Here is a 26,770-nt window from a genome sequence, read left to right as displayed (position 1 = left end):
AAGTAGAGTTACGAAACTTTAAACATTAAAAATTATATGTTGATATTCAAAAATCGTCGATTTTTAACAGTAGACTGGTCACTGTTCAAGATAAACTGAAACTCACAAAAATGTGAATTTATTCCCACTTATATACCTTCCTTGTGAAAAACAAGGAACATACATGTAAATTTCATATAATCGATTCACCCCACTTCTTTGAAAATAACAAGGTAGCAAGTTTGGAAAAATCGAAACTGCCTTGGAAAAGACAATGTCTAAGATATCGCTATTCGAGGGTTATAGAAGGTGCGAAGATATCGTCTAATGTACCGAGCTACTATTTTATCCAATGTAGTGGCACTACCCCAACGCATTATTTATTAGACGGTTTGATTGATCCAATCGATCGCAACACAACTTGCACAACTGTTTAATAAAATTTAACAGCACTATCGTACGATTCGCGGTGCGTTATAGTCGCGGTTACCTCCGTTTCCTGGTCGGCATCCTACGATGGACGAGGTCTGCGAGGACCATTCTCTCAGCCCGCCAGACGTTCACTGGCCACCGCCGCCTCCGCCTCCGCGTAAAAAAGCATCGATCCGCGGCTCTGCTGCCGTGGCGCCTGCTACCTGAATTATTGCTGTCACGAACCGCCGATTAGGACGAACGGCGAGCGGAGAGACGCCGGCCACGGCTCGGACGCCGAGAGACTTGTTGGCCCGGACGTTGCCACGGATATGATCGCCCCTCGCATGACCGACGGCGACGACCGTTTTTCGTCAATTGTACGAAGATTTGGCTTTTTAGACATCCCGTCATTATTTATGTGTCCTAACGACTTCACGTTTACAGTTCATTAACTTCCACTCATTACAGAATCAACTCATTATCTTCAGTCCTTTTACTCTGATGACTGTCGCTTTGTCACAAGGTGGTGACATTCATTCTAAGAAAACAGTTAGTCAGTCATTATTATAGTTTACCGACGCGCAAATGACTGGAAAATTTAGATTGTAGACTAAACGAAGTATATTAAAACACGAAATTGACCCGGTCTTCGAAGTATCCCGCAATTTCCCAAGCGTTCACCTCCCAAGAGCGTCTTCTAAGTAGACCCGCAAATTCCCAAGCGTTCACCTCCCAAGAGCGTCTTCGAAGTAGTCCCACGATTCTCAAGCGTTCACCTCCCAAGAGCGTCTTCGAAGTTGTCCCGCAATTCCCAAGTGTTCACTCCCAAGAGCGTCTTCTAAGTAGACCCGCAAATTCCCAAGCGTTCACCTCCCAAGAGCGTCTTCGAAGTAGTCCCGCAAATTCCCAAGCGTTCACCTCACAAGAGCCTGAGATTGTATATCCAAATTTTTAGGTTTGAAAAGTTTTTTCGCCATTTTCACATCTGCAGAAATGTTGTTCGGCAGAACTGTTTTTAAAGTAAGAAACACCAAACATGGCCACAACCTCGATCCATATCCACACATAGACGCTGAAAAAAAAGTTCCAAACTTGGCCAGCAGAAAAAAAGAGGCTTGTGATAGACAAGGAAACCTACGAAGTATTCTACAGGGTTGTGAGTGACGTAGCGTCGAACAAGAAACGTAGTAAAGACTGAGTGAGGTAAAATGGAAAAAAATTGATAAGTATTAGATTGTTAAGACAGTAGAGAAATCGGGTTGTTTCTCTCATTTAATTTAATATTTAATTAAAATTTGTGGGAAAAAAGTTTTAAGTATGCATATATGTTCATATATACCTATATATGTTAAACAGTTTAGCTCCTATTTATATTACTTATTTATTTAATTACCCATTTAGTTTATTTAAAATCAAAGCTCATTTTTAAGTCCCTTTCCCATCCTAATTCCTCAGCAACCAGCTAGGATATAGGAGGGAAGCTTAGTCTCAAAACAACAAATCCCATGCGCCCTTTTGAATTATGTTAGAGTATGGCGGGTTCCCGGTATAGGGTCTTTCTCCCTTAGGTACAGCGGGGTAGGAGGGTTAAAAACTGAAAAAACCTAAATCACTACTTCCATACGTTTTTCACATCTTCCCACCCAATCGCTTAGCTCAGAGAATGTATATTAAGATTTGTAATTTCAGCTTCTCTGCCATCGTTTTAAGATCCAACAAAACCAAGAAGAAGAAGAAGAAGAAGAGAACACTTGTTATTAACACAATTAATAGTTTATAAAATAGATACAATAAATTTCAAGCATGGCAAAAAGCCGTCTGCCGGAGTTAGCAATTCCTTTGACTACACCACAGTTTAATTTATTTTACAATGGTATATTAAAGAGGTTTTCAATTTTCAATTAATAATAAAAAAAAGAAAAACATAAGCAAAATAATAATCTGAACTAAAATTTGAATCTTTTTAATCTTAAATTAAGAAATACTATTTAAAAAGACTAATTCACAATGTAACAACAGAACTACAAAATTAATAGTTAAACTCTCTTATTAGCTTGTACAAGTATTCCAGGCCTTTCTAAAAAGCAATTAATGGTTTAATTGCGCTTGTTAAATCTCTGATAATTGCTGGACTAGCGAGGGAGCTACTTCACTTATAGTGCTGGCGAAATTCGACCAGCACAGGGCATTCACAAAGGAAATGAAGGTCCTCCGTGGCATTTAAATTGCACATAGAACATGAGAGAGGGTCAAACAGTACAAATAATTGGGTAATAACAATTCCCCTCTCGGAGATTCAGACCAGAGTCACTGCAGCCAAAAACATTGAATTCCTTATTTGACTCTAAAAGAGTCCTACACAGAAGAAAGTCTTCGGACTGCATAGCCCTCTTCCCAGACTCCTCCCGATAAACCATTCTGGCAAGCCTTCCAAAGGGGCGTATTTTCTATGGGAGGATCAAACTCACAAGTATAATGGCGAGACTTGATACCTCAGGAATCAAACAGAGAACCCTTCGCCTTACCACCTCCATGGCTACAGAATTTACCAACCGATAACCTGTCAGTGACTAGTTAGTGGTTAAGAAAATTGGTTCAACGGAAGATTCAATAGTAACCATACGTAGGGTGTTTGTATGTATAGAAAATATTTTTTTAAGAAATACCTTTAAAACCTACCCCATCACGATTATAGCCCCAAATTTGAGCTGCATATTAAATTATGGATCACAATACACTATTATAAACATCACAACCAAGATCGCTCTATATTGTTTACTGCTGAACCGTTGAAATTTACATAACCGCATTCAGAACTAAAACTACACGTCACGACATCAAATGTTGATTCTGTGATCATTTTAAGTAGATCAAACCCACGCATGCACATCCCTCCCAAGCTTGGATACGGGAAAACATGAAACAGGATCATCTGCTGCCACTCTCGAGGTCTACCGGCCTCCTGTGGCCCTCCGTCTGCCCGGTATGCGACCTATGAGATAGTTTTGAAAATTGATCAAATTTATTTATTCTCTTATTGTTAACTGCATTGTACATTACGATAGTTATCTTTTTATTAACCTCACTTCTGCATTGTAACAAAAGTCTATTTCTACTCTCCTATTTTTTAATGGGCAAATCTGGCGATATTTAAAAAGCTCTCGTCTCAGAAATATCCTGGAGCCTCTGTGAAGCTTCACTCCGCGTTTTATAAACCTTTTCTGTATTCTTAGCCCCGCTATACTTCAATACGTCCATTTACACAAAAACAGGTCTGCGTCCATTCTAAAACAAGTAGTTTTTCTGGGGGCAGCCGCCCGAGAACCTAGGCGTTCTTCTTAAATATTACACACCCTGAAGCCAACTAAAATAAATACAATACTAAAGTCAAACTTATCGTTGTGCATACAATGTGCTCACTAGAGTTTTTATACAGCACTACGCCTAGAACACGTGAGAAACCAACCGACAAAGCATTCAACGGAATGAAGAAAGACGAGGTTGTCTCTCCAGTCGTGTAATGGTTGAGGTTGCGCAGTACTGTTATGATGGATCAAAAAGTCTGTAACTTCAAGTAATGGGAACAGATCAAATTGTTGACGAAAGAAATATCCAGGTCATTGTGGATAGTAAGGTTTCGAAGTGAGGAACTTGGACAATCTGCCTGAGGATTTTTCATTGGAAGGATGGCTAGAGGAACCCCTCAATTATTGGTCAGTATGACCAAAGCGAATGAAGAAAATTTTTGTACTAAGTTGGTTTTGTTGACAGATTCCTTGACGTCTTTCATATTTGTCCAAGCATTTTTTAAGTTTTCGGTTCAGTACCTTATTTTAGTTGAACGGAAGTCAAGTCCTTTTTTTCTACTTAAATGTACAGTGTTTGCATTCTTAGCCGTTAAGTTTTATTTACATACACTTGCTGCAACTTTCTTTCTTTAGGACAAAGTGTTAATAATGTAAGACAACAATGTACACAGTTTGAGACTAATTATTCAAATTGAATAGAATTGTAATTTTATTTTTCAAGCAAATAAGCAACAGAACATTGTAGGACGTTACATGACTACAAATTAACCACGGCTTGGGAAAGATCAGGGCCAAGAGAGAGATTCTTGTGGAGAAACGATTTATATTCGGTACACCGACGAAAAGACATTTTTCCGGCTGATGAGATCGATTAACGACGAAAAATATCCATATTTAGGGCAACGGCTCCACCACGAGAAAATAGAAGCGGAACGTTATCACGAATGCTCTTCCTATTCAACCACATGAATCACACCTTGAAACGTAATCGGCCTGTAGTTTATGACCCAGGCACATATAAGAACGTAAAATAACGTGTTTTTCTCAAATTTTACCACCGGTTTTAAAGCGACAATAAAGTTTTCTCGCTCTCCGAACGGTAATTCAGTCGAACGGCTCATTTTATTAAGTAAATAACGGGCAGTACGAAGGCCCATCTCGACCTCCCGGCCTGTTACGGTGGTTAATATATCCGGGGTGACACATTGTAATGCAAGTAATCAAACACATTCTGATTGAAATCCCTGGATACTGAAAAGATTTCAATAGGGAGGGATCGATTCTCTACCGGTTTATAACGGGCCGTCCAGCTGTGAAAAGGGAGGATGATACCGCCTGGCACTATTTGCCCAGAACTCTCTTATCTTATCATAGCACGCTGTCAATGTTTTTTCTCTTTTCTACTCCTCTCGATTATTTACCAAAAGGAGAAACCGGTCTCGTGAAAACGGAATTTTTCTTTTCATCGAATGTTCTAAGAGGATAGAACGATGATGAGCTTACAATACCAGAAGGATGGGTTCGCTTAGCTCCTCCCATATCCTGGAATGGGTAATGATCCTTAATTTTAGATCTTTAGTTCAAAATAAATTTTACAAATTACCGGCAAAGAATGATTTCTACATAAACTGTTAACAGTCGTTAACAGACAGGGTTTCGTCGATTACACGGCAACAAGATGAGCTTTTAAACACTGTGAAAGCAGCAAGAACAATGGGCGGCAATAAATGGTGAAAATGGTAGAAAACCAAACCAAATTATACCAAAAATGGGTTTCAGTCTGTTCGAAACGACGACTTTCTGCTGGGTAAATGGAAATGAGCCGTAGAAGACGAAGTCGTGAAAGGTCCGGGGACAGGCGAGCACGAAATTCCACGGGGACGAGGGCACAGACAAAATCGCGCAAGTAACCTGCGACATTCGGCTATGTGAATCTCACGGCAATTTGTACCGACGGCGAAAAGTTTCAGAAGCATTGCAAAATCGGAAAAATAATCAATAATTCTATTCTAGTGGAAAAATGAGATTTAGAAACGTTTCATACAAGAAAAACTCTTTAAAAGGCAAAAGCCATTGACGAACCAAAATAAACGGCCGATGTGATAGTTTGAACAAATTCTCTACTTAGTTAGGCCATTAAACACAGAATAAAGAAGAAAAAAGTATGGTGATAACTAACCCAAATTTTTTACTCTTGTTAAGATGAGAACAATTTATTTTCAATAATTTTCGTTTAGCTTAGATTGGAGAAACAACTGATTTTATAAAAACAAAATCAAAAATATAAAAAAATGAATTAAATTTCAGTATAGAATTTCATTTAGAGTAGTGAACAAGGGTTTTTAGGGATTTTTTTTATAACTTTATAAGAAAAAAGTCAATAAAAGGCATGTATCAACCAGTGTTCGTCGTTAGGTTTAGTTGATCCTCGAGAGTGTCGTCAACCGTTCAAACTTTTTAAAACATTAGATAGTCCTAAGCCGGAGAAGGGCGATGTTATCCAAGAATGCTTTAGGAGTGGCCGCCGGCGTGTTCGGCACTCTGTTCGTCGGCTACTGTCTATACTTCGACAAGCAGAGGAGGAAAGACCCGGATTTCAAGAGAAAACTCAAAGAGAGGAGGAAATCCAACAAGAGTAAATGTCAAAAAAACACCCGGACCAAGTTTCCAGATATGGCGAACCACGAGGCCATCCAGGCTTTCTTCCTTCAGCAAGTGCAGCTGGGAGAAGAGCTCCTGGGACAAGGGGACATCGACGGAGGGATTGAGCACCTCTGCAACGCGGTGACCATCTGCGGCCAGCCTAACCAGATCCTAGAGATATTGCAGCAAACTTTGCCGCCCAACTTGTTTCAAACCCTACTGCAAAGGCTTCCGAATTCAAGCCAGAGAGTTATGGAAGGTGGAGAAGGCACGATGATCGAAGACGTCGAAAATTAAAGTAGGCCTAGTTTTTAATAAATGACCAGCTCGTAAATAGAATTTCTTAAAATGTGTTTTTTTGTCTTATTTATTTTGTTTAAAAAGTAAAAAAAAATTCAAACGACTGCTGTTGTATACCTCAGATGGTAGTTGTTTGAGATACACCATTTATGGCAATAAAACCGTCAAGATATTATCGCTTTATAAATAAAATACCATCAATTGCCAATGACGAAACAGACTGTCGCAATCGCATAAATACAACACAAAAGATATTGACATGCTGCATTCACCAATCGAGTCAACTTCTAAAAAAAATTCTTTCTTCATCCTTACTTCATACTTATTTATTTTACTAAAGGTGTTCCTTCTTGGTTTTGTCCAGGTCGTGTGAACATAGTAAGGTATGACTGATATATAATTTCCTATTACGAATTTGGTTAAAAATCGTCTAGCGCGCCTTTACAGTTTAAAATATCCCGACTGATTCCTTACAATCAGCACGCGAAGTCTGTTCAGCTTTAAACGTTAAGATTTTTGAACCAAGTGAGAACGGAAGTACATTTGGTCATTGTCATCAAAAATCTCTTTTTTTATCAAAGATGTCACAAGGGTTCAATCAGCATGCAGGTGTGATTCAACTTACAACTGGCCTCATAAAGTCTTCCTCGTCTGATTCCAAAGCCTCGCCTTCAACAACCACTGAACTTTTGTCGTTTTCCATTTAGTTAAGAATAAATACTAACAAATAACAATGACCTAAACTAAACTGGCATTAAACATATCTTTAAAAAACAAAACAAAACAAAAACATAAGAAAACCTTCTGTTGATTGCCATCTCCAAAATCTTTCTTTTTAGCTTAGTTTATTTTAAGTGTAGCAAAATATATCATTAAAATTTACTAAAAATACTGGCTTTAGCATAAATCAAAAAAGAACCACTTACATTAAAATTAAACTGGTTTCTTTATACCATACACATAATTTATGAAAGGAAAAGATCCAATAATAAAAGAACAAAAACATTTAAGACAATAATATTAATAATAATCTGTATTTAAGGTATTGGTTGAGATAAAAAAGTCAGTGTCACAAGCGGGATTCGAACCCACGACCTTCGGATGATATTTGGTCAAGCGGTCCGCGAAAACTAGGGAATTAATACTAATATTCTTTACTTCTGACGTTTTTGGAGACGAGGTACATCAGTCAGCAATTCGATTATATAATGTAGCATGTAAAATTTTAGAATCAATAAAATCTATTATTATATATTTAAATAATTTCATACAGTAGTTTCAACCATGGATCATTTGCTCTTTTTAGCAGTCTTTATTGTTTTTCTTGTATATTCATTGTATTTAATTATGTTTATTGGTCTGTGACTGTCAAAGGGGAGAACGAAAGTTGAATGATCGACATGATCATTTTACTAAGTCTGCCATCGTATAACACTGTTCTAGTTAATAAAAGGTCCTACTACATAAGGAACATGTAAATTTCATATTTCCTTAAAGTGGTACGTATAGCGAGAGTCCTGCCTAAGTTGTGCCTAAGACTGTCTAATTCTAATACGATTTCCCTAATTTCGGATAAGGATTTTGGTTAGAAACTGTTGCTTCACAGATGAAATATATGCGGTAAATTTTCCCATAGAATTTGTAGATTAGGTCGAGTTCCTGCAGATCAATGACGCATTCTTTAGATCGAAGTGCTCTGAAAGCATGGCTACCAGTTGCCTGTGAGACAGTGAGAGTAGTACAAAAGGTCTATTTTTAACTATTAAAAAAAAAATACATCATTCTGGTTTTCCTTACCAATTTTGACCTTATGACAAAATAATATACAGACCAAACCAACAAAGATGGTGACATTTCAATAGGCAACGGTTCAGGCAACGATAATGTGGACACGACAGTGATGGTTTGTGCGCTAGGTTGACCAACGATCGATGAAATAACACACAGACCCACCCCTCAAGTAAGGGCGGAATAGTCAGACACGGCTTATTTGCTACATATGATTAGTCATATACATACGTAAGATGTATTAACATTCCACATGAAATTTCTTAGAAAATCCGGCATTCATTTGCAACACACCGATTCCAGTAGGAATTACATAAGCGTAGTGGCTACGGGTGTAGAAGTATGCAATTCTGCGTAAATATTTTATGGATGTATTTGGCGCAAGTCCATCGTTGGTAATAAATACACATTGTCTGCATTAAGACTAACCGTTTGTTACGCAACGAAGCCACCATTGAGACCAAGTTAATAATCTAACTGTGAATAAAATCTTGGCACTGGCAAAGGTGTTTTATTTCCTACCTGACCGCATTCCGTTTAAACACCTCGAATGAAGATCGACTGGAAGGTTGTCGGACAACCGAGATCGGTCAACACAGTTTGAATACAGTGGGAAAAGTAAGTGGAACACGATTGGTTAACTTGAAAAATCAAACCGTTTCTTCAGAAAAATCAAAAGTGACTCAAATCTACTTCTCAAGTAGTGTTTAAAACAAAAATATACTTATAAATATAAATAATGTATTTTAATTTACAGTATAACATGCAGGAAAATAATATTCTCTTACCACATAGCCTGAACGGAGACGGGTTTGAATATGTGGTGTTTTTCGCAAACACTCACTGAGAAGCCGCTGAAAATTAAAAGAGAAATTTTTAGAATAAACACATTGGCATAGAATAATATATTCGACAGCAATACTCATTAATACAAACACATTAAGAAAGATTACAAAAACAGGCAAAAAAAAATCAGGACTTATGTTCTAGTCAAGCTGCTAACGCTCATAGGTTAACCCATAAATGTTGGCAATTATTTTCGTTCAGTATAATTAATTATTATTCAACAACAAGTATACATTTTTCTTTCAACCCTAAACTAAATCAGTCCGTTTTAAGTTTTGATAATTAGTACTAGTATCATTTCTGAAAAAAAATCACATTTTCAAATAGGCTTACATTCACACCCAATAGCCTTAAGAGCGGAAATATGGATTTAGTATATTAATCCGTACATGTTTAACGGTCATAACTAACCGTTTTAATTATTTCAATTAATTATTCTTTTATCTAAGGTCTTAGTTTTTATGAAAAAGTTACTGTCACGAGCGGGATTCGAACCCACGACCTTCGCCTGAATACACCGCTGCTCCAACCACTTGAACTATCGTGACTTCGATCCACTTGGACACCAACTCTTCTTCTCAACCTACAACCTTTCGAATTTTCCCTCTCTTTGCCATTTTCCAAATGTCGTGTAATCAGGATTCGATTCCCAGCGACTTATGAAGTGGCCACGGGGAGCTGTTATTAATATAATAAGTAATCACTTCACTAACAGCTCCCCGATATTTGAAAAATGGCAAAAAGAGGGAAAATTCGAAAGGTTGTAGATTGAGATGAGATGGTGCCCGAGTGAATCGTAGTCACGATAGCTCAAGTGGTTAAAGCAAGTATTGAGCTGAAGGTCGTGGGTTCGAATCCCACTCGTGACACTAGCTTTTTCATCTCAACTAAGACCTTAGATTACAAAAAATAATAATTTGGGTTTATGTATTTGTTATTTCTTGACTTATATTCTTAACTCCAACTGAATAATTGAGCGTTTCAAGAAAGCTACCGCAGTATCGAAATTTTTTTTTTTAAAGAGTCGAAACGATAAGCCGACCTAGTTTCTGGATAGATTATTTCTTTACTCGTGGAAAAAAATAAATACGAAAAACTTTTATTTCACATCGCTACCGCGGCTTATTCATATTCCATGATAGCAAGGAGGAAACACACCGAGCGTGAAACGTCGACTCGACTGCTCAGCAAACATGCAAGAACGAAAACAAACGCTCTACTTCACGCGAGGATGTCGTGGAAGAGAAAAACTTGATATTTATTTTGATTCGAAACATTTTATTGATACATTAAATGTCTCCTTTTGTGTTTATAGTTTAAACAAAACTACACGATCCGGTGAAAGCAAAGAGGCCTAACACGTTCAGATTCCACCCTTTGAGTCACGTCCCATCTCAGTTGTCGATTAAATCGATTTTTTATGTAATCCTTCTAGAAACTTTAGAAAACAAAGCGTAATTGTATACGGTTATAATCAAGTTGAATATAAGTCGTTTGGCACGCATACTTATAAAAGGAGCCTCGAATAAACTCGTTTTTATTTTATAAAAAAAAGTTAAAGGCCGTCGACTATATAAGACGATCGATTTCTCTTTGGTCGCAATTATTGTAAACTTGATTGTTTAAATTAGCAACAATAAATCGGCCAGGATATGTGAGCGTTTATGTTAAAATAAGATTTGGAAGTTTCCACTTACCCATCTCCGTCCAGAGTTATGGAAGTGTTGGCAAGAACCTTGAGCACGAGCCCGACGGTCGTCGTGTGGTTGCAGTCGATACCGAGGAGGCAGGACTCTTCCGTCAGCTGCCTGCCCATCCTGGACACGACGACGAGGTATCGCGTCCTTCCAGGGTGTACCGATTCCAGCTTCACAGCCTGTAAAACGAATCAAACATAAATTTTAACGAACTACAATGATTTTCGGCTCGCGGGCAAATGTCAAGGCGACAAATTGCGGATGTACTCGGCCTTCTTCGGCCCTTCTCAATTGAACGGGTTACGCAATAAATAAGCAAATGCGCCGGGGGCAGAACTGGCAATTGATAAATTCCATTTTATATTTAACAGCCCCACTGGTGAATTTAAAAAAGAGAATAAGATAACGGAACGTATAAGTCCTAAGATCTGAAGAGAAAGCATTAATCAACGAATATCAGTACAAACTTTGTCAAGAAACTTTGTCTTTTTGCATTATTAAGCTATGTTGAAACAGTGTGATTTCTAAATAAGCTATAGCTGTATTATAAATTGTAGGTAATATAATTTTGTCGATAAATTCTAGATTGTAGTATTCGTTAATAAATCGGCTGAAAACAAATCTCAGCGATCTAACAGAAAATTCTAAAATAAATATTTACCACTACAGTCTAGAGTTTTGTATTACCTTTGTTCATGAAAAGTGAAAGTATCGCTTGTGCTACTACCCGTGCTCCTCGGACCTGTCGACAAAATACCCCAGGAAGTACTAAAGCCCTATACTTTCTTCTTCCATTATACTATTAAAAAAAGGATAAAAATGGGGAAACCCAACATTCAATGGTTAATGGAAAGTTCAACTTCTGCCTGAATAGCGTTTGTTCAAGGTGCCCTTCGTAATAACAGTACAGCGTCGGAAGGCAATGACGAAAATGTCGCAATCTGCAGCATCCCTGAGGCATTTGTTTCGCGTACAAGAGTTTTTACAAAAGGAAAACCAGGAGGCATGACATTAGGGCTAAGGTCGGTTTACGTTTCCAACCATCATTCCAAGGACGTGAAAAAAGCTTGACAGTCTGACTAACCATAGAATTTGCCATTACCTTTTCAGACTTGACCTTGCTAGTAAACGTTCTTTCGACCGAATTGTTTTAGCAAGCCAGTAAGAAAATATGCATAAATTCATAACGATGTATTTGCCTTATTAATATTGCTTTAAGTGCTTATCAAACAAACCTTAGGAGCAAGGCTGTTAACCCGCCCCCCGCAAGGAGGGTTTCTGGACTCTTCTTCGTCTGTATGTTTTAGAGTCAATTCTAAATTTCTTTTGTTCTAATGCCTACCAAATTATTTGTCTAATCTGTTTATTGAAAAAAATATGAAAAACGACAACGTTTTCAATATCAAGACGCTTATTTTCTTTTGTCGACAGCTAAATGAGTATCAATTATTAATCTTGATTTAAATAAAAGCGTTCTACACGGGATATAAACAGCCGATAATTTTTTTTTTTCAAGCTGCTTTTGTAGGCCAGAACCACCAACGTTTTCAATTATCAATAATGTATAAAAGGCAGTGATATTGTGACCTTGTAAAATTAAATCAAACTTTAATAGCAACCTAGTGACCTACTGTGTTTAAAACTCATGTCGCCATCACTAAAAAAAATCGCGTTTCATCAGTAACGATGAGACTTAGATGACACACCCCCTCTGATCTAGGGTCGAGTCTACGAAGTCCAAAATTTTATCTTCAAAGCGTGAGAGTTAAAAGTTCGACCCAATTCAGAAGTTACCCAATCATCCATCGTTTTTACAATCCTGGAAGTAAATGAGCTCAGACTTCTAACGGCAACGTGGCCAACTGGTTTGACTCCTTGCCCCTCGACGGTCGCTACTATCCCGTCTTCGGGCGTCTTGCAATAGAGAAAAATTCAAGATTTTCCTGAGTTGAAATAATTGAACAACGCGATCTTCCTTTTTGAAACGCTTTCAAGTTCAAGGCGGCCAGCTTCTGCCACTTTTTGTCAGAGTGAGCCAGCCGGCGGGACCATCGGCTGAGTCGTCACGTAAATTTAAAAATATCTATCGGATTGGGAAAAAATGAACCGGACAATTTTATTTATTAACCTATAATACTTATATGTACTCGAGTGACTGTATCGGTTTTTACTTAACTGAAAAGTAGATTTCCATTTAAGTTCAACGTCATGTTCAAGTTTTAATGCCTGAAAAAGGAGATTTTCCGTTAGGAATTATACCTTGAACATTACAATATTAATATTAAATTACATATATAATTTTTATAATGTTTTTTTAATTATCATATTAACATTTTTATAACATTTATTTGAATTAATTTCTTATTGATCATTAAGTGATCGAAGTTATCAGTAAAGACTGACATCGAATCGTTAGCTATCTACATTCCGGAAGTGGAGATATTAAAATACCAATTTGGAGAATTGGAAGCCAGACTAGAGACGAATAAGCATTTTAAAAGGGGACGAATTTCTTGAAAACTATCAACGTAACAGTACATTATATTCTAACAGTATATTTAAATAAAATTGGGCAATATTTCGTGCTTAAATTCTCATATTATAAATATTCCAACAGCGTCCTATCGCGAGATGGCAATTTTCGAGATAAGGGAAAGGTTGTTTGGTTTCTGATTATTTTAAAGGAAAAATGGGGCAGGGATAAGGGATGGGATAAATCGAAAAAGGCAATAGAGGTTAATAATACATGATTACCCAACGAGACTTATTGTATTATCGACAATAGGCCGATTTTACGTTGTACCGTGTACTTTTCCCTCCAGCGAGATGCACATCCAGACGACCTATAACTTGTGAGGTGAAAGTGCGCCCACCTTTACACCGATGATGACATCATGCTCTTTCGAGTGTAAAGTGGAAAGCAAAATTTTCATCTCACAGAGTGAATCTTTCCACGAAATTAGCTTATTTTGCATGGTAAATACACAATTTTCAATTTTCATAGAATAAAACGTCTTTCTTGAAACTCCAATGTTCCAACGTTACTGTTAAAGAACTCACTTAATTGTGTTATGATATCGAAATTGCACATCGTCTCCTTCATGGGGCACAAATTGAAAGATAAAATCGGGCATTGACCATTAAACTAAATATAACAATATTAATTTTTTTTTGTGATTTCCTCTTGAGATCTACGGGGTAATGAACCTGTTGAAGTTTGGTCTTTGCCTATTTTGCCTTTGGTTATTTTGTACTGAACAAAATGATCCGACAAAACTAAAAATTACCTTTTATAATAAAAAATGTACAATACATATACACGATCTGACCACATCTGAATCACAAATGTTCGAAATAAGATATACAGACCAGACGCGTTGTAGACCTGGAAAAGTTGTTAATTTAATAATAGAAAAACCCAGCTTTAACCAATATCACTAGTTTTCCGTCAAACAATGCAAAATAACCTCAAAGATAAGAAGGCTAATTCGTCGAAAAGCAGATTACGTTTGTTAGAAGAAAAAAATCTTGATAATCAACAACCTATTCAAATTATCACTGCAGAAATGGAACGTATTATTTACCATTTAATAAGCCTGTTTCATTTTTTCTGTGTGAAAGTCAGAGATAACGTTTTAGAAACATTTCTTAACCGATATGACAACATATTTCGAAAAAAGGGGACAAACGGAAGAAAGGAAAGGATCAATTCAATTGAGTCGACAAACGTCAATTTCCAATATTCATACACTCAAGAAACAAGACAAATATTTTGTGTTGCATGAGTGATTATGATAAACCTCAACAAACAATGAAAATAATTCAACTGGCGTATAATTAAACAAATGTATTTAAAACTTATTTTCTGAAATGTTGTACAAATGACAAAAAACGTAAACATTGAGATACACTCTTAACGATAATGGACGCCATTTTAGTTAAGACTCAGCAACACTATTTGTTATTATCGCTAACAGTACTTCGTGCCGTATAAAAATGTCATTAGTTTTTAGACCAATTGTAAAAATGTTGGTTAGAAATTGGTATTGTTTTACAAAATTATTTATATATTAAATTTTCTTAAATTTCAATGTGTGGTGATTAGAAATACTTTGATTGAATATAAAAAAATATATTTTGCATTGTATAAATTCACTTTTCCACATCCTAAATGTATTTGTTAAATGGAAACAATGTTTGTAAATCCCAAGCCCTGAAGATGATCTCAATAAAGATCGAAACGTTGGCAAGATAAAGAAAATGTTTTTCTGAAACCTACATCACACCAGACCGCATCTCACGATTTCTGAATAATTAAATTTTAATCATAAACTCAGTTTCTTACATATGCTATAAGGGTTACTTAATTTCTAAAGCGATTCTCTGGGTCGGTTATCCGTGAAAAGCGAGAAAAAACGTCTATGATCGGCCGATCGTGGAGAAAGCTTTATTATTTTTAACACAAATGTTAAGCCCTATTACAACGGAAGGAAACACGGTGCGGGACCGTGCTCGGATATAACGATAATGAATTATTGATTGCAACCGTTTAGAAAGTCGGAGTTTAAAAGGGGGTCTTATTGAAAGTAGTGGAGGCAGGCACTCACAATTAGTTCGTAAAACTGGTTTGCCGTTTTTATATTTAACCGCTGGTGGAGAAGCGCTCTAAGGAGAAAGGTGAGGAAAAAGAGATAATGAGATTGATATAAATACATAGATATAGTGAGCGAGCAAGAGAGAGAAGTAGAGAGAAGACAGAGAGAGAGTGTATACTAGGGTAGAGCGAGAAAGGTTCCTGACATACAGGAAGACTTCCAACTAGCCATTGGGACAAGGAGTCAAACAACTTTACAATACATTTTTAATACGATAATCCATTAAAAAACCATGGGCTCTGTCGGGATTTGAACCGCTAGCGTGACAAATGAGACAGACGCCCTAACCACTCGGCCATCGCGGTACCCGAGAGAGCGAGTAAGATTTTAAGAAAGAGAGAGCGGCATGGAGAAAGAAAGGCATAGAGAGTGAGGAGGAAGAGACTTAGGGAAAGAAAGAGTGAGAGTCGTAGGATGTAAAAAATAGCGGCGCAGAGATAAATAAGTTAATCTATAAACAGCGATAGATGTTTTGGATTCCATCTACGCAATTCTGATTCTCCTATTGTGCAAGCAGATGAAAACTATCAGCATTAACGTAAAAATCAGTGATTTACGTAGGTACAAAATTTGATACTGGGTATAGGTCTGCGAGTCGGTGAACTCATGCTGAACCGGCATTGGAACACTTATTGGTTCCGTTTTCGCGGCTTTGCTGAACAACGCATTTTCCCTCACTGAAGATGGCGCAATGCCGAAACGCGTTTGATTAGTTCAACAAACCCGCGAATGAGGACGGACCCAACAAGAGACAATGTTTGTTCAACACAAATGCTTATAAAAGTTCAGCAAAGTCGGGTTAAGTGAACTTGTCCTCACGTCTCACGCATTAAAGACGTCAATGCTTTTGCTCTATCTAAAATTATCTAAAGTAATCTCTGGTCCTTAAGAGAATTTGTCACGAGGAGAGAGTGGCTCGAAAATGAGGAGGGTATGTCGAAGCCCAGACAAGAATGTGACGTTACAGAACAATTAGAGGGTTAAAAAGCTTAGTCGATCCATGGCGTTTCAAGAGTTATACCTTTTAAATATATGGTTTAAAACAGCGGAGCCTTGTATCTTAGGTACAAGAAACCTTATGTTACAGATAACTAACGATATGCGTCAACTATAAGATCAATTTTTTTTTAAATTGCCTTCAACCTCTATGGGTTTTTTAATCTAAATTATTATTGCTTTAATTACCATTTTGAGGGTCTCTTCGGGGCGAAGGAGGTAAAACATGGACTGCAAATGGCACTGGATGTCAGAGCCGGGGGCGGGTGTCGCAGGGGCGGCGGCGGCGGCGGTGGCCGAAGCATGTGGAGAAGGAGGCAGCCTTTCGTAAGGCGGAAGGACCACCGCCGCCCCCTTTCCCGCAAAGTAACACTCGCTCAAACTGAAACAAAAAAGAAAGAACAAGATTAAAATATATATGTACATACACACTGATTAATTAATTAGGTTTATTCTTGTGATGTGCAGGGTGATATACATATTGTTTTTTTAGTGACCGATCATCTTTGTCTGCCCATCCTGTTTGATTTTTGAGGGTTCAGACGCGTTTCAGGCTTCCGAGATCCTCTGTGTTGTTGACTTTGCAAAAATCAATCAATCATTGAGGATGGCGAAATGTCTAAACTCGTCTGAACCAACAAAAATCATTGAGGATAGGCAGACAAAGATGATAGGTAATTACTATCAAACAATATATAGATTTAGCCTGTATTTTTCGTTTTTAAGACGAGCAAGAGAAACTGTATTAAATCAAACTTAGCTGGACGCGGACCTTCTAGTCATTTCTGCAGATCGTTAAATTGCTTAAATTAAACAATATTTAATTAATTGAAAATATTGGTCAATTCAAATAATATAATTTTGAAGCGTAACCGTAACCCCCCCGCAAAAATATATAAATAAATAAAGGTTTTATTGGTTGGTACACATTTACAACACTATAAAGACGCAAATGATTATTTTATAGATCAGTGAAAGAAAAATAATAATGTATGTATATTATAATTATCTTTTTTTACGAACATTCTTCGAGAACAAACTACACATTATACGTTATTATTAGTTTTATTTATTTACTATGCAGACAGGTTTGGCGTTAAATTACATCAGATTACAAAAAAAAGTATATGTATATTAGAAAAATCTTCTGTCAAACATACATTTTATAAAATAGACCTGATTATTTCTTGTAGGAAATTTAGCGAAAATGGAAGAGAAAATTTTTTATTGACAACAGAATTAACATAATTTCAATTTAAAATTATTCGTAAAAAACTATACTTCTATTCACTAACAGTTTGTTAGTAGAGCTTTGATATTGATATACTCACTCCATCATAACTATTTATATTTAAAATTATTTGTCACTAGGAACCAGAAATAAAATTTAAAATTTCAGACTAGAAGAAAATAAAGTAAGTAGTTTGAAGCTAATTTTATACTAATGAGACAGGTTTGCCAAGAAATGACAAATCATGTATTTAATTACAGAATACATTTTCCCTTGGTTTAACAAAAAAAAGGCACAAACAGCTTTATTATTTAAAATTTGGAATTTAAAAAAACAATTAAACTATCTACTGATATCGTTATCAATCTGAAACAGTCACTTCTTTTTGTTACTGCGATCAATTAGAGAGTATGGGCAAGCTCTGCTAATATAGTTAAGTGTTAAAGTCGGCAAATTTTGTGACGCAAGGGTACAATTTCGAAACTAATAGCGCTCGACACTAGCACGGTTGGTTGCTCATAATGAAAGGGTTCACAAAAGAAACAGAAAATAAGGAAAAAGTTAGATTGAAAAAGATAATCAACACAAGACAAAACTCAATTCCATACTATTTTCAACAAGGCACATTCGCCAGAATCTTAACTATAAACTCGGCATTTTTTACTTATCTTCTGCATTAAAACAGAATCGTCTTAATCACGGACAATAGCTAAGAAAACCTGATGGAAAAAGTATCAAGTCTTACACGTTAGCACATCTAGCAGATGAACATCTCGAAAGGTCGGTCAAATATGTTGAATAACTATAAAATTCTCGACAAATTTTATTTTATGTAATGATCTTACAAGTTAAATTACGGTTATAAAAGAGAAGAATAAAGCTATATAGTTAACTACTACGAACAAAGCAACGTAAAATCTGTTTAATTTTATTTAAGAGAAAATGTTTGAAAAAAAAAAGATAACTGAACAAGAGGAGAATTTATAAATATGCTAAAAGATAAAAGTAACTGACGAAACCTTTGAACTATTGCAGATCTACTTATGCTAATAGGAAAGTGCATGTAAATCAATGCAATATACTATAAATCTTTCTAATATAAATTTAAATACATTTATTTGGCTATTGGAAAATTGCAAATTATCATAAGGATATTTTCATAAACACAGCCTAAGTTTATTTTAATTGAAATAAAAGATGCTAGACTCTGTCAAATATCGATAACTGGATTCGATGATCATTGTCATCATAAAATAATTATTCGTTTAGACAAGAGTCGGTGTCTTGCTATGTTGAGACGTACTTCAGTACATACTGAAAGTAAATGTTCATATTTGCTAACCTTGTGAATTTGTAATATTAGTTTAAAAGTCGTGATGAAGAGGATACATTACAAGCTTGACGAAGGTACTAAGTAATAATGTTGGAAGTGTAGGGGCCGACAAATAGGTGAGGTTATCGCCGTCCCTCTGCGTGTTTTTACTTCTTTTTCTGTCTTTCACGCGTATTTTATTTTAAACTGGGCCATTTGAGCGTGTCGATCAGTTAACTCTGCTGTTATATGAAAACTAAGTCGATTCTCTAAAATGCTAGCATCTCATTTGTATCTCAGGTTGACAACTACAAAATAGATACAAAATAGATACGCCCTCCCTTTCACGCTAATAAATTACATTTATTCCAATAAATTAATATAAACACCCGATAAAAACATAGAACTGTGGTCATATCCATTCGATATTAGAGTAATCGATATTAAACAACCCCTCGCTTTTACCCTAATAAATTACATTCATTTCTCTGGCACTGAGAGTTTTTTCTTTCAAACTAAAAAATCAGGGATAGGGCCAATTTGAAAATATTTTTAATTCATAATTTAAATTGAATGATATCAACCATAACAAGATGGCAATATTAAGCCAAGATTTGACGAAAGACCTTCGTTAAATGTTATACTTTTCATTAATTCAAAAAGAAAATTATTGAATATATAAAATTTTTATATTGAATATATAAAAATTTCAACTTTCATAGGAGCCACTCTTAACTCAAGGCGTTTGTCCAAAAACTGTATATAATAATGTTTTATTTAATAATAAATTTGAATAGCATTACACATTATTTACATATTTTTGTGTAACGTATTCTGAGATATGGAAAATTGGAAAGGGTTTTCATCCATTTTCTATTTTCTACGATACGTTTTGACCGTGAGGGCGTGTGAGACAATCGTCCCGAACGTTCTTGGTGCCCCATTTTTGGCTCGGCTCCCTCTGACGTAAATGCTAGGAAAACTGAGGAGAAATGTTGTTTCTGTTTGGCCTTTGCCAAACCGTCCGCGGATGAACGTTTCGCTGGCCTAAACATGAAATCGTTCCTTTCAAACAGTCGATTATAAATAGTCCGGCAATGGAGTGGTTTTTCCTCACCTCCAAACCGTAAAACAAATTTAAACCGTTTTAAAACAAAGCTCATTTCAACAAAATCCACATCGTTAGCACGTCAGGAACGAAAAACTTAATATGGCATAAATTATTCCAGAAGAAGGTTTCAAAGGAAATTTGAACGCGATCACAAGGCCATTTAAAAGCCAGACATGAAAAAATAGTTTTGAGTTGATATTTTTTTTAATAGCGGGTCGTTAAGGTTTATTTGAGGCACAAAGGATTTTGAAGGCCGATAATGCAATAAGGCAAAGAAGAGTACTCAGCTTACAGAAGGGGTCCCCCTTGCCTTGACCCCCCTTCGCCTAAGAAAGGAGGTCCGTCACGTAGCCCTCCATCGGATTAAATATTTATTTCTCATAGTTTACAAACAGACAATTCTTTCTACAAGATGTAAACATATAACATTTTATTTCTTCACGCATAAAATGTATACACCTTAACCAAGTCATTATACCCACATACTCATCCAGATGTTGCGAGTTTGAGTCCCGACACTAATTTTTCATCTCATCCCTTTTTACTTCATTTTGGTATATCTAGTTTTGTCGTGTTCCCGCTTTTGGAAATTGGTAAGGGTACAGTCTGAAATAGTTCCATTTGCCACAATAATAATGTTTATACATACAGTGCAATGGAGGTTTTGAATTAAAGAGTTTAAAGATTAAAGCACCAAAAATAAGGTGCGAAGTGGTGAGCCTGTAGTTTGATTGTTTCCGATCGTTCTGGTCTGCCTCGTCTCACTGTTTTTGATCTGTCAGATACGTTTCGGTATTTCATCTTCAGTGACGGGTTTGCATACACACACATACCGACCAATGGAAATGGCGAAATGCCAAACGCATCTAACTGACCAACAAGCGAGAATAGTTGGACCAGAAAGATCGGAGATAAGGAAGCTACTGTTTGCATTGTTCCATTCACTTCAAACAAACTTTGCTCTACATTAACACCACCCGTACTTTTCAACAAAATCTCTACTTTTTAAAGATTTCAAGAGCAGTAAAGTGAGAGGTGTTAAACCTGGAGTTTGTCCACTTCTAGTTCTGTCCTGTGCCTTTTTTTAAGATTGGCAATGGTATGTCGGCGTCTTTGGTGCGTTGTACAACAAGTCTAACTTTGTTAACAAGATAACAGCAATCAATAAAAACAAACAAATAATTTATTTCGTTTATTGATGATGATGATCGATACTAAGAAGTGGGAGGTTTTGTTCCCCAAGCACTGCAGTATTATGGCTTATTGTACCTTCCTAGTTCCATAGTCAATGCCATAGATTCGATCCTTCTCCTAAGAAATACCAGGTCATTGAATGTCGTTACCGCAATTCCATTCCCTTGGTTTTCTTTATAACCCAGGATATGTCTCCATTTAGCAGTTGCTTCGCATTCGAAGATGATATGGGTAGATGTTTCTTCCTCCTCAATGCATAATCTAAAGATGACACAAATATGCCCAAGTGTATATGATTCCTCAGATGTCAGTGACCGATTAATAGTTCTATCACTTCTCTGTATTTAGAGTGCCAGTCTTGGTGAGGATTGTTTTTTCTCTGACGCCCTTAGAGTTTATCCACTTCTCCTTTTATTTTTTTGGATCCATTCTGTGATATTTTTATTTCAAGAATAGGTTCAGGACCTCCTTTGGCCAGTGTGTTTGCCCTCCCGTCATCCAAAATTCCTTTGTGTCCTGGTACCGAAGATATCAATCTAGTTATGGTGTTTCCCCAGGTTTTGGTGATTTTGGAAGCGTTCATTGATTCGTTATGTGATTTCTTATATGCTAATCATTAATGCTTAAATAGCTAGGCTATCTGATCTTATTTTGATTTGTTTACCAGTGTAATCTCTTTTAAGATATCTAATTCACAAGCACTGATGATGATTTTCAGCTTGAAAGACCGAGGTGGGCTTCCCTAATGAGTTTGATTCTCATGTATTGGGCTTATACACGCCGAATCCGGTTCCTTCATTGTTCTGGAGTGTAGCATATCATTATGTTATATTATCTGAATTCTTCTTCTTCTTTGTACCCTGTTGCGACTTTATAGGAAGTTGCAAAGTGTTTCACGGATATTGTAGTCAGACCCCCACCAATTTTCAAATTACTTTTACATAACAAAAGGACACAACCGTTAAAATAACACAGGTTACCACTGAAACGCTAAAACGCGTCTGACAGACCTACTACCGAACAGTTTACATATTTTCAATTCTAATTGATATTATAATTACATTTTCTAGTTGTGATAAACTATTATCGAAGTCTTTATATGTAGGGTCCTGTGAAAAACGATTATTGGCGGGGAAACAAGCCCTACGGCCGAAGATCAGCGTTCCTTTCTTCATTCCTGAAGACTCATTTGTCGAAAATTGCAGCGATAGGTATCCTTTTTTTATGTAAAAAAAAACTATTCAATTTTTTATTTTTGCGGTTGTTTCATGAGAACTGACAGACCTGCACTCGTAATAAATATCGTAATCGATATTTCACTTAGACGCTGTTACTGCTGTTGGTTAATACCTCTCAATACGTAAGTCGCTGTATTAGATAAATTGTCAAACCGCCATTGTCTGTGAAATAACATGTAGCGTACACATACACCTATGCACACACATACGTACACCGATCCCTGGCTAGTGCTGAGTCTAGAAGTATTTATTGGCCAATCACCGATTTAAAATGAAGTATACTTCACTAAAGCTCTCCGTGGCCATTTCATTTGTCGTCGAGAATCCAATCCGATTACACGACATTTGAAAAATGGCAAAAAGGAGGGAAAATTCAAAAGGTGGGGTTCAGATTGGAAGTTAGTGTTCGAGTGGATCGAGGTCACGATAGCTGCTGGTGGTAGAGCAGCGGCGTACCTAGCCGAAGATCGTGGATTCGAACCCCTCTCGTGCCATTGACTTTTTTATCTCATCCAAAAAACCTTAACTAATTGTAATACATTAATTAGTCAAGCGGACCACGAAATTAGTGAATAATAAGTGTAAAGCGTGATGGAGGAATATTGAGTACTCCACCAATTGAGTAAATGGTATGTAAATTGGAGATATTGCATTTAAGAATGAGTGTGAGTGTGAATGGCATTGCATGCATTGGGTGCTGAATTGACCTAGGTGTTGACAGCATCCGTAACCGAACCTCGGTGGCTGGACGGATAAGACTGACGTCCCCGGACTGCCAACCCCCTAGGTGGGTGATTCTCTGGGCCTGTCGGTAATTTATTGTAAATGTCAAAAGCCGGAATTGCCGGCGGTCTGCGAGAAGCGATAGGCCAAACTCTGCAGGTGTTTGTATATGTATGTACGGATTTGAGCTTAATAAATCCAAAATCACAATCTAAAATATATACTAATAAAGCTTTTTATATTTATTTTTCTTTGGACAAATTATATTAATACATAATATTGAGAGGCATAGGTATGCATGTTACAAACTATAGTTTATATAAATATAAAATTTGTAAGTGTGCACGGCAATAAAACAAACGCTTTGTGCGTTAACCTTTTTTTCATTACTATTATATAATATATTATTACGTTTTTCACTGAACTACATTCTAAAGAATGGAAAAATGAATAACCTCGGGAATGAGAAAGGGGTCGTCGTGGTTATTTCATCACAACAGCGAATATTATGAAAAGTTCCTTCAATTCCTGTTCGGCATCCACTCATTAATTATTCTCACCATTAAGCGCCCTAATTATAATCACATTAAATTGATTATTATTCTCTATAATTGTGGGGCTAAAGTATCGCAACTTGTGTGAAGAATACATTCGAAATAGATTATGATATGCTGTGTTTACAGTCAAAATATTTAATTTGACTATTGAGCTTCATGTCCAACGAAGCCAAATTCCGATTTTTCTTGAACAAATTTAAAAAATCGCTTTTTTCGTTTAGTAAAAATCGTCCCAAATACACACAGCCCCCTTTCGACTTGCTCTTTACTTTGTTTGGTAATGCCAGCTACCCGGTCTAAAACAGTCTCAGACCTTTGCTGGCCTTTTGCCAGGCTCGCTCTGTATTAAAAAGGTAGTGGACTCACAGACCAAGATATCGTTATGACGGTAAATTTACACTGTTGTACAACTCAACTGTTTACAAATTGACAATACATTAATTTACGTTAAATTAATTTAAAACCACTTAAATATTTTATATTTGCGAGATTAACTATTCCACACAGATTTCACATTCTGATTAATTCTTACACTCGACTTGCTCGCCTCTCACTCTCTCTCGCTCTCTCTCTCTCTCTCTCTCTTTCCCTCCCTCTCTCTTTCACTCTCTCACATTAAATGTACAAAACCTCCATGAGACCTAATTTTGGTCTCCCTCTCTCTTAACTATCTATCTATATCTCTCTAACTACTATCTCTCTCTCTCTCTCACTCTATCTCTCTCTCTCTTTCCTTCCCTCTCATTAAATGTACAAAACCTCCATGAGACCTAATTTTGGTCTCCCTCTCTCTTAACTATCTATCTCTATCTCTCTAACNTCTCTCTCTCTCTCTCTCATTAAATGTACAATACGTCCATGAGACCGAATTTTGGTCCCCCTCTCTCTTAACTATATATCTATATCTCTCCAACTACCATCTCACTCTCTCTAACTACCATCTCACTCTCTCTCTCTCTCTCTCTCTCTCTCTCTCTCTCCATCTCGCTCTCTATCTCTCGCTCATTAAATGTACAAAACGTCCATGAGACCTAATTTTGATCTCCCTCTCTCTTAACTATATATCTATATCTCTCTAACTACCATCTCTCTCTCTCTCTCTCGCTCTCTCTTTCTCGGTCGGTCTCTCTCTCTCACTCTCTCTCATTAAATGTACAAAATGTCCATGAGACCTAATTTTGGTCTTCCTCTCTCTTAACTATCTATATCTGTCTAATTACCATCTATATCTGTCTAATTACCATCTCTCTCTCTCACTCTCTCTCTCTCTCTCTCTCTCTCTCTCTCTCGCTTTATCTCTCTATCTATCATCTCTCTCTCTTTCTCATCTGAGTTGTTGAAGGAAATCGTGGATATCAATATCCAATGGAGTCCTTTAATAATAGGCTTCGAAGTCTAGCTCTTCTATCTTATTTCGACCATCCTAATCGTGGCCAATCAAGTCATCATAATCATCAAGGCTATTTTCCACAGCTGGACCAATCAACGTTTTATTACACAAGGGCCTCAAACTTTCCAACCTAATCTATACACGCTTGTCATTGAATTCAATCTTTTATTCAAAATAATAACAATCTGAAGCGTAACTGACATCATTGGACTAATCATTTGGCCAATTTAGTCGAGACGGCCGCTCCAGGGGTAAAATTACTTGTGTATCACACATAGATGACCTCATCACGCTTCATCTTTTCTTTGCGGATATTAATTTTAATATAACCCTTGTCTCTGTAACATAGACGATCTTTTCTACAAGGTATTCACAAAATGAATCGATTATTGGATCAGAGACTGGTTTTGTCTCGCGTTTAAAATGGAACGGTTCAATCGCATCACTTGAGGCAGCTGATTTTCCGAAAGAAAATAGAGCAGAAATGTTGCCTGTAACATTGTTCCGAACGGTTAGCTCCAAAGAAAATGCCAATGCGTCACGGGACAAGGATGACAGTCGGTTATCTAAACCCGGTTGCGTAAAGCGTTCAAGAAACGTAGCCAGCGACTTAGTTGCCCAATTGCTTAAAGCTCTGCTCATCTCGGAAAGACTTCGTTGAATCCGATCGTTTTAGTTGATTTCCGATTATTATTTTAATCCTTTATACCGTGTAAATGTTTATTTGAATATAACAAAAAGAGAGAAGAGAAAGTATCATCATAGTGTTAAATAATTTCGAAAGATTAACCAAAATGCACATACAAAAAATGTACTTTATGTCGCCTGGTCTTTTCCGATCATTTTGGTTTGCATTCCCTCGCTGTTATGGTCTATCAAACGCGTTTTGGCTGTCCGACATCTTCAGTGGTACAATATGAAAAAACTTTCAAAAAGGAAACGACTGAGAAATAAACACACAGACTAACCAAGGTCGATCAAACTACAGATTTATCATTTTCCACATTATTTTTGTTTGTAATATCTTTAATTAGAAGATATTCCCTTCATCAGCCCGCTTTTTCCGCCGGTTCGTTGCTGCCGGGTTGGCTCGGTCCTTTCCTGACACTCCTACCTAACGACCTAACTGTGGCCAATACTGAAATAGTACGGAAAAAAACCTTTCAGAAGTTCCATTTCAAGAGAAATATTAGAGCATTGTTGGGCTGATTGAGAATTGACTTCAAAATCGTCAATCGTTTCCGTCAGACTTTCCTCTCTGTTTAGTATGCCAGACGCGTTTCAAATTTTGGCAAGTAAAGCTCAATTGCATCTGACAGACCAAAATAGTGAGATCAGGAAAACCAAAACGATCGGAAACGAAACGAAAGTGCAGTTAATCTCTCCGT

The 26,770-nt window shown here is 36.8% G+C and overlaps 1 protein-coding gene and 1 pseudogene across 7 annotated transcripts in view; one reads left to right on the top strand and one right to left on the bottom strand.

The window, feature by feature from the left end:
* LOC106661365 (protein phosphatase Slingshot) overlaps window positions 1-26,770 on the bottom strand; it is a 93,834-nt gene that overhangs the window by 23,693 nt on the left and 43,371 nt on the right. For 5 of the 7 annotated variants that reach the window (XM_014384684.2, XM_014384686.2, XM_024225560.1 and 2 more), the window contains 4 exons: window positions 16,816-17,008; window positions 13,151-13,201; window positions 10,976-11,154; window positions 9,221-9,286 (listed from right to left, as the gene is read on the bottom strand). In XM_014384684.2, coding sequence (XP_014240170.1) covers window positions 9,221-9,286; window positions 10,976-11,154; window positions 13,151-13,201; window positions 16,816-17,008 — 489 coding nt within the window. The remainder of the gene's footprint in view (window positions 1-9,220; window positions 9,287-10,975; window positions 11,155-13,150; window positions 13,202-16,815; window positions 17,009-26,770) is intronic. The other 2 variants (XM_014384687.2, XM_014384683.1) reach the window with 1 other exon arrangement.
* Window positions 5,949-6,697, top strand: LOC106661369 (annotated as a pseudogene).

Source organism: Cimex lectularius, unplaced genomic scaffold (assembly GCF_000648675.2).
Source record: "Cimex lectularius strain Harlan isolate CLEC.00 unplaced genomic scaffold, Clec_2.1 scaffold16, whole genome shotgun sequence".
Taxonomy (NCBI): Eukaryota; Metazoa; Arthropoda; class Insecta; order Hemiptera; family Cimicidae; genus Cimex; species Cimex lectularius.
Note: the sequence above shows the minus strand (reverse complement) of the source record. Positions and strands in the feature narration are given on the sequence as shown.